This window comes from Mustela nivalis, assembly GCF_964662115.1.
Source record: "Mustela nivalis genome assembly, chromosome: 9".
Classification (NCBI taxonomy): domain Eukaryota; kingdom Metazoa; phylum Chordata; class Mammalia; order Carnivora; family Mustelidae; genus Mustela; species Mustela nivalis.
Window position 1 is genome coordinate 107,755,033 of NC_139028.1, and position 9,396 is coordinate 107,764,428.

Genomic DNA, 9,396 nt, shown 5'->3' on the forward strand with positions numbered 1-9,396 from the left:
TATGGATGCAAACATTCAACACCATCATGGATATGAAGATGGTTTTAAGATTTTCAGTTCTCTGTACTAAGAATGCTATTTGCTGTTCCTTCCCTACTTCTTGCACCTCCTTCAGAACCAGGGCTGCTCTCCATTCAGTCAATTCACAGTGTGATTTGGAAGAGGCTCTGCCTTCCTCATTCCAACAAATAACCTTGCAGCACTCAGCAGGGAAAGATACTGACCTGGAGCTTCCTTTTCAGTGCGTCTTTGACCTCCTTGTTGCGGAAGCTATAGATGAAGGGGTTGAGCATGGGAATTATGATGGTGTAGAACACGGACACTATTTGGCCATTGGTATCATTAGTGGACCCATGAGGCTGGACATAGGTGAAAACCACAGTGCCATAGAAAATGGCAATGGCCAGGAAGTGGGAGGCACAGGTGGAGAGGGCCTTCTCCCGTCTAGCTGCTGAGCGCATCCTCCCAATGGCCACCAAGACCAAGCTGTAGGAGGTGAGGATGACTGCAGCAGGCAGAAGGGTAACCAGAGCGGAGAAGATGTAGAGGACCACTCCTGCTGTGGCTGTGTTGGCACAAGCCAGGCGGAGAAGGGGAGGGATGTCGCAGAAGTAGTGTGTTACTTGGTTGGGTCCACAGAAAGGCAGAGCAAAGACATTCCCAGTCTGTATAGCAGAGTTGGCACCACCGAATGCATAGGAAGCCGCTACCAGCTGGAGACAGGTCTCCTTGGTCATGACCGAACCATAACGGAGGGGTTGGCAGATGGCCACGAAGCGGTCATAAGCCATGGAGGCCAGCAGGAAGCTCTCGGCTGTCACGTGCACCACAAAGAAGGTCAACTGGACCACACAGCCCTCAAAAGAGATGGACTTGTCTGAGGCCAGGAAGTTGGCTAAGAGCTTGGGTGTGACCACAGAAGAGTAACAAATGTCAAGAAAAGAGAGGACGCTGAGGAAGAAATACATGGGGCTATGGAGACGGGAGTCCGTGAAGATGAGCGCCATCATTCCCAGGTTGCCCGTCACTGTGATGACGTAAATGAGCAGGAAGGTTACAAATAGAAGCTCCTGGAGATCTGGATAACCGGAGAATCCCAACAAGATGAACTGGGTGACTGGGGTGTGGTTTCCACTGGCAAGGGCTAGTTCTCCAGGTGTCATCTGCAGAGGTGACAAGTGATAATCACTCAAATGGGAATTACCTGAGCATGTCCACTGCGGTGCATAGGACAATGAGGGAGAGTATAAGCAGGTATAAGGCCTCTTGCACAAGATGCTAATGGGAAGCATGGTGCATAGTGGAAAGGACATGAACTGGGAAGCCTGACAGATTCTGATTATAGCACTAACTAGTTTTGTCCCCTTGGATAAGCTGTATTGATGCACTTTAGGTTTCTTGTCATGAAGTGAAGAAAGTATGCCTAATTTTCAGGGTTGCTGCATGGCCCAAATGAAAAAAGGAATGTAAAATATCTGAACGTCTAGAACACAGTAAGTGATCAATGAGTTATGAGGCCTCTTCCCCAATTTCTAGTGCCTGTATCTATACATATGCTTATGACTGGATTTGACAATTTTTTCATTCATTTTAAAAATCCAGATATAATTCACATTCACCATTTTAGGGACATCTGAGTGGCTCAGTCGGTTAAGCGTCTGACTCTCGATTCCAGAACAGGTCATGACTTTGGGGTCCTGGGATTGGACCCCATGTTGGGCTCAGTGCTCAATGGGGAGTCTACTTGAGATTCTCTCCCTCTGCCCGTGCCTGCCCTGGGTTCTCTCTATCTCTCTAAAACAAACAAACAAACAAACAGCCAGCCAGATAGTTAGACAGCTAAATAAATAAATAAGTAAAATATGTAAAAAAAATAAAGTGTATGAATCACTGGCCACACAACCAGCCCCACTATTTAACTGCAGAACACTTTTATCACCCAACAAAGAAAACCACGTGGCCACTGGTAGGCACCCCCCATTCTACCCTTCCCCCAGCTCCTGAAAATCATTCATCTACTTTCTGTCTCTTTAGATTCGTCTGTTCTGGGCATTTCATATACATGGATTCATACAATTATTGGCTTTTTGTGTCTGGCTCCTTTCACTTAAAGTTTCCAAGGTTTCTTCATGGCGTAGCATGTAAGGGTTTTCATTCTGTCTCGTATTTAAACTTCCTTCAGGGCATCCCCTCTATATAGTAACCATTGTGTCCTCTGAAAATCTATCAAGTTGAATGTTACCTGGGAGACCATCAGCTTGGAAATAGTGTTTTAGTGCTTGCTTGACTGTCCTCCAAGATATTTATCTGTAGGAGTATTGGAAATGCCCATAGTCCTTTCCTTCTTCCCCATACATCTCTCTCTCTTCTGCCCCTCATATCCCACCTTCTTGGGGATCTGGGATACACCCTGAAAATTAGTCCTAGGAAAACCTCACTAGTCCCTTCATCCACGTCAAATGGTTTATGTGGAAGACAAGGAGGAATTGTGGTGTCTCCTCGCAGAAGAACATGGAGTAGCCTCACCTTTGTTCCCACCTGCTGTAATATGTACAGGATAGAGACCAGCTTTCTAGTTCCAGCTCTGTTACCTCGGGCAATTCTCCTTTCTCTGATTCCTCATGGGCAAGTCAAGGTTTGGCATGGAAGATCTCAGAGATCACACTTGGCTGTGACGATGACAATGAGTGAGGGCATCCTCCCTGAACTTGCTGCCTGGGGATGGGTCTTTGTGCAAGTGTAGCCCCAGGCACCACAAAAAGAATCCAGGTGAATTTGTCCAGAAAAAGGATACTCTATACCTAATAATAACAGACAATTTGAGGAGGGTCTGTCCAACTCACAAGAATCTATTTAAGTACCTGGCCACTCACAGCAGAGATCCCTCACAAATATTTCATACCTAAAGGAGGAAGTTATGAGAAACCTTGTTAACATATATGAATAGAAGAGAATATGGGGACTGCTCTTATGGTAATGCCATTCAATGCATTGAACTTCTTAGTTAATGCCAAGAATCACATAGTAATATATCATCAAAAATTATATTGAATGTTGCATCATCTGTCAATTTGAAAATATCCTCCCTCTATTCTGTTGAAAGATTTCCATCTGACTTAAAAAGGATTTTATAGGCAGTCATTAAAATCATTCACTTTTCAACACCTATTTACCTAATTACCTCTTTGTGTGGTATCCTTGTGTTTTTGTATGCCGGCAAAATGTCTTATACTGAGTCAGGATGGGTTAGAGGCACACATTTCTTTTAAAAAATGAAAGGAGGATAATTGTGAAGAGGGAGATGAGAACGGAGTACAGGACCCCCTCCCCCAACCCCCATGCATTTCCAAGGACACTGGTTTTGTAAAAGAGTAGATGCGGACCTTGAGGTTCTGGAAATTAGTTCCCTTTAAAATTGCTTTGTCTACGAATCACTTCAGCCTCAGGGGTACACAACCGTAGTTTGAAGAACATGACTTTAGAAGCACTGGTCAGTCCCAGGACACTGTCCTCTGCCCTACTGCCCTTCCTTCCTCTCAGGGCTGGTCTTGTGATTTTGTGACCCTAAGAGATTTCACTGGAGCACTCTGCACCCTTCCGAGACTAACCGTCTGTTTAGTGCAAAGATCAGAATATGCAACCCTGAAAGGCAGGCTCCAGGGATGGGGCAGGATCCTATCATGCGCTTCTGTCTTGGAGTTTAACCTAGCAGGATCAGCTTCCTGCCCTGTGCTCCACTTCCTCCCGCAAGTGTCCCGTGGATCTTTTATGCTTGCTCTTCCTTTTCTACTTTTTTAAAGATTTAGTTGTGTCCAGATCTCAATATCCACAAGTCTCTGATCTGCCATGAATCTCTGATAGGATGACTGCGAAACCACTACACACACACACACACACACACACACACGCGCGCGCGCGCGCGCGCATGCATGCATGCACACTCCCACTCACTGTTGTTTTTAGGGTGAGATCCTGGATCCTGCTCTCCAGTAAATAAGTTGCTGTCCTCCTCCCCAAATCCTCCTTTGCCACCATATTCCCATGGTCCAGACTGTGTTCCTTCCTTCCTTTGCTACTCCCATCCTGTCTTCCAGATGGCCATTTGATTCCTCCAGAGCCACACCCACCAATCATTCTTGATTGTGGCGACCTCAAGGAACAGCCTTACACACATACCTGTGGGGTCTCAGTGTGCAAAGTACCCCTAGGCAGCATCTGTGAATCCTGCAAAGCCACTCCTCAGCCCTTCTTGTCAGATTTCCCTTACCCGACTGAATGCTCTTTTTGTGTGCCGTTATCAGCTAGCAGCTGAATCTCACACAGATGTATTTAGAATTATTTAACGGGGCTTCATCAACGTCGCTGTCTTTCTTTCCTCCCACTGGCTTGTTTTGCTTTCCCATCACATTATAACTTCAGAAAGCAGAGGCTATTCTAAGTCTTGTATAAGCGAACAGCAAATATTTGAGCAACCGCTGTTATCCAGAACTATTTCTACCATTGCAGTTCAAACATATTCAAGCTACTGCAGTTGCCCAAAGTATTTAAACAACTACTGTTCAACTAGGGTAAGACATGGCTTCGGCCATTTAGGGTCTTGAAATTTTGCTGAGAGACAGACTCATTCCCGTGAAACAAGAGGGAAGTTGGGTGGTGCCCTCTTGCCGGTAAAACCCACTGGAGTGGTGGAGAAGGCTTCAGAACAGGAGCATGGGGCTGAGCTTTGTGGGAGGATGGAGGGGCTCGGTCCAGGAGACAAGGCAGCACCACAGCCTGGACGTGGAAATTAAACTCCTCAGTCAACATCTACCAGGCAAAAGATGCACTGGAAAGAGTCAGAAAACCTGGTAGAGTTACTCAACCTTCTTGAGCCTCAGTTTCCCTAGTTTCTGGGCAGAAAGACAATGGTATCCATGGACTTAGCCCACTCTTGGCAACAGGGTAAGCCCCTGGTATGCATTAAGTTCCATCCCACTGCCGGTTAGATTATGAGTCCGCCATGGATGAGGAGCTGGAGGAGATTGCTCAGGACCCCTGAGTGCAGTGGGATCTCAGGAATGCTTACATAGGGGTGGGGTGGGTGCAGATTTGGGGATTGAGGAAGGAGACGTTAACAGCTTTCTGAATCAGCTCTGGTGGAACTCAGTGCAATTTCCAATAGGCAAATACCAACCTTAGCAAATAGTGCTCCCAGCCAGGTCTAACTCTAGATGCTCTCAGCCCAGCCACATAGGTAAGACTCTGGGACTCACTTTCACTCCGGCCTGTGTCTTTCAGGTTGTTCCTCCTGGGGCTCTTCATGGGGGGGAGGGACACACATCTAGACCTGGTGACAAGGCATACAGCATATGACTGAGCCTTTGGGTGCATCCTGGTTCTGCTGGGCTTATAAAGCTAGCTAGCTCCATCCCCTCTGGATCCCAGGTGGCTGCAGGTGCTCAGCGCTCTGGAGAGGTGCTGGAAACATACCCACCCCCATCTCCCCTTCAGGGGTCCCGCAAGGTTCAGGCCTCGGGGAAGAAGAGTCGATCCCCTGTAGGTTGTGGTCACTTGCTTTGGTCTTGAGACAGAGGGAGGTTAGGGTCTCCTGGAGGAGTTGGACTTTATGGTCCTTTCACACCAGCAGAAGGACTTCCTGACTCCTCCTTGGAGTCTGAAGTCCAGATAAGAAAAAGTCAGCTTGCCCCTTGGGAGCTTGCAGAAGACTGGGTGACAGCTTACCCCGCTAACCCCACTAAACGACCCAGGGGCTCTTTGCTGGGCCCTAATTCTGGTCAAATGAGTCGGTGACACTGAGCTCCGCAGAGTATGTGCATCTAGAGCTCCGTGCCTTTCCCTGTTACTTCTGTGTCCCAGCAGCCGCGGGGCATGGAGGGAAGCTGGGGGCACCTGGGGTAGGAAGTCTGAGGCTTGACCTTCTCTGTGAAGCTCTCCTGGTTTGGGCTACCAGGGACTCATCTAAGGAGGCACTGGGGGCCTTGTTAACAGAATAGGTAATTTATTTATATTAGCAATTAAAAAAATTCCATTTTCAGAAAGGAAGCTAACTTCTAAGCCTAGGAAATGCCGATGGGCATAAGGAGGAGCCCAGGGGATCGTTAACAACGATCATCTCCCAGCTGTTGCGTCGTCCCTCCTCTTCCCCACTCTGACTGCTTTGAGGGTGGGGAGGGGCGGCTCCCTCCTGCCCCGCTGTCAGCTGGCTACGCTCTCTGGAGCCCAGCAGGCGCTCAGCAGTGCAGGACCCCACGAGAACACCAGGAGCAAAGTAGCGGCGTGCATCTTAGAAAAAGAGCATATCTGGACATTTTTAAAAAGCACCAGGAGATGATAAGACATTAGAATTTGCTTTAAAGAAAAATCTGGGTAGGTGCATGGGGAAAAAAAGGGCACTTTGGAGATCATTGATAAGATCTAATATGAACATCTAATATGAACTGTGGCTCAGGTCATAGTACTGTATGTCTGCAAAATGTCCCAGTTTTGGTAACTACTGAATCTGGAAAAGAATTACGTATTCTTTTTTTTGTTTTGTTTTGTTTAAGATTTTATTTCTTAAGTAATCTCTACCCCCAGCATGGGGCTCAAACTCATGACCCTGACTGAGATCAAGAACCCTACGCTCCCCGGACTGAGCTAGGCTGGCGCCCCAAGAATAATCTATTCTTAGGAACTATCCAGTGAAGTGTCTAGTGATAAGTGGTTTGGAAAACATGCCATATCTGTATGAATATTCTGTGTGTATATATGCACGTGTATACGGACGTGTAAACTAAAGATATCTCTGGGTAAAGGATCTGTGGAGTTCCTGTGTTATTCTTGTAACTGTAGAAGTATAGTAAATACATTATAAATATACATTATATTAAATTATGTCAAAATCAAAAGGTAAAAAAAAAAAGTCTGATGGGAGGAGGAGATAGGGAGACACGAAGCAGGAACTGGCTGTAAGCTGGTCATTGTCCCGACTGGTGATCGGTACGTGACAGTTAGCTGGTCATGCTATCTGCTTTCTAGATATTTGAACTTGTTCATAATAATTTTAAAAGGTTTTGAAGCATCACAGAAAAATCAAGATTTTCTTGCAATTCCTTGTACCTAGTTTACAGTTTTAGATTTGTATGTGGGGTGGTACACCCCATAATTTTTCAGTGTTTATCTTTTTTTTTTTTTTTTAAAGATTTTTATTTACTTATTTGACAGAGATCACAAGTAGGCAGAGAGGCAGGCAGAGAAAGAGGAGGAAGCAGGCTCCCTGCTGAGCAGAGAGCCCCATGCTGGCCTCGATCCCAGGACCCCTGGAATCATGACCTGAGCCGAAGGCAGAGGCTTTAACCCACTGAGCCACCCAGGTGCCCTTCAGTGTTTATCTTAAAGGAAACAAAAATTCAAAGAAAGGAATAGGTTAATTACTGCTTAGCCAGTGTCATGCAGCTAATTAGTTCTAGACTCAAAAGTTTAGCTCAGTGTTTTCTGGGTCCCAGTCTATGAGTCTTTATACAATGCCTTTGTCCTCTTAATCAGGGCCTAGTCAATAATTTGGGATTACTAAGTGCATAGAACTTTCTCTTTTGCCCTATGAAGATACTTCAGTACTTTACTGCTTTACTTTTTGAGGAATTTTTTAAACAAATTGAAAACATGGACATTAGGATCACAAGCACCCATATGTCCACCACTTTGACTTAGTAAATGTACATGTTCTTGCTATAGATGCTTCAGATCTTTTTTTTTTTTAATCATGGAAGTAACACACCAAAGGTCATTGAAATCTCCATGTTTGCTACCCCTGTTCCATACCCCTCCCTCCCTAGCGACAACCATTATCATAACTTTGACTTGTAACCTTTCTAGTCTATGAAAGTATAATTTTTTAAGACTTTATTTATTTATTTGACAGAGAGAGAGAGACAGAGGGAGTGGGCAGAGAAAAAAATCAGGCTTCCTGCTGAGCAGGGAGCCTGATGTGGGGCTCGATCCCAGGAAGCTGGGAACATGACCTGAGCCAAAGACAGCTGCTTAACAACTGAGCCACCCAGGCGCCCCTGAAAACATAATTTTCAAACAAAATTAAAACTATGACTCATACAAATATAAAAGACACACATATCAAGGACTTTATTCTATCAGTAAGAAAAACGCTAAGATATTAAGGCCAGTTCGAAAGGCATTTGTGGGGAAGGGAATTTATAAGCAATAACTTAATAAAAATAATAAAAGAAAATTAAGTTAAAAGGAAGTTAGGAGAAGACTGCCACATTAGATACTCAAGTGATACTTGTCCTATATGGCAATAAACTATGAACTTGGGATTATTTTTTCTGCAGGACAGATATCATTTGCATTTCTACCAGACAACAATCTGTAAGTTAACATGTAACTTCTTTAAGTTTGGAACTTTTAATTAGCAGTAACTGTGGGCCAAACCAGGTACATTTCCTAAATAAATCCTTGGGTGGGCCTGTTAAACGATACCCCACTGTAACATCGAAAGGACATTCCACTCACTTTTCCCCACTATTTCCAAGTTTTGGATAATTTTTCTTAGCAAATCTATATATCTATATTTCTATATTTTCCTACAGATATGAATCTATATATAATAATAGTATTGAGCGTTGATTTGTCCCAAGCACTGTTTTGGATTTTTTTTTTTTTTTTTTTTTGAGAGAGAGGGCACAAGCGAGTGTGCACGTCTTAAGAAGCCGGAGGGGCAGGCGGAGAGGAGAGAGAGGATCTGAAGCGGCTCCACATCCAGTGCAGAGCTCAGCGCACAACCCTGAGATCACGAAATCAAGAGCTGGATGTTTAGCTGACTGAGTCACCCAGGCACTGCTGTGTCAACCACTCTTTCAAGGGTTTTACCAATACTAAGTCCTTTGTCCCTCAAAATCCATATTAGGTACTGTTATTATTCTCATTTTACAGATGAAGAAACTGAGGCACAGAAGTTAAGGCAGAGCTTTGACTCAGTCGCAGGCTATCTGGGGTCATACTGGACACTATTTTACAATTTGCTGTTTTACCTTTAGTATCATATTTTGGAGAACTCTGCAGGATGATCTGTCGTTACAGTTCATTCCTTTTTTTTTTTTTTAAGATTTTATTTATTTATTTGACAGACAGAGATTACAAGTAGGTGGAGAGGCAGGGAGAGAGAGAGAGGAGGAAGGAGGATCCCTGCTGAGCAGAGAGCCCGATGCGGGACTCGATCCCAGGACCCTGAGACCATGACCTGAGCCGAAGGTGGAGGCTTTAAGCCACTGAGCCACCCAGGCGCCCCAGTTCATTCCTTTTGACTACAGTTTTACAGTTTACCGTTCCAACCTATTACTCTACAGCAGGTAATTTACCTGTTCCTGCACTGGTGAACATCTAAGTCGTCCCCAGAGTTTC

General features: G+C 45.0%; 1 protein-coding gene across 1 annotated transcript; it reads right to left on the bottom strand.

Moving 5' to 3' along the window:
• Positions 1-203: 203 nt before the first annotated feature.
• Positions 204-1,688, bottom strand: LOC309872823 (olfactory receptor 5J3-like; the record flags this gene model as incomplete). The annotated part of the gene is made up of 2 exons (XM_082747790.1): positions 1,620-1,688; positions 204-1,163 (listed from the first exon to the last, which is right to left on the bottom strand). The coding sequence occupies exons 1-2, from the start codon at positions 1,683-1,685 to the stop codon at positions 204-206; spliced, it is 1,026 nt and encodes a 341-aa protein (XP_082603916.1). The 5' UTR covers positions 1,686-1,688.
• Between the last annotated feature and the right edge of the window lie 7,708 nt (positions 1,689-9,396).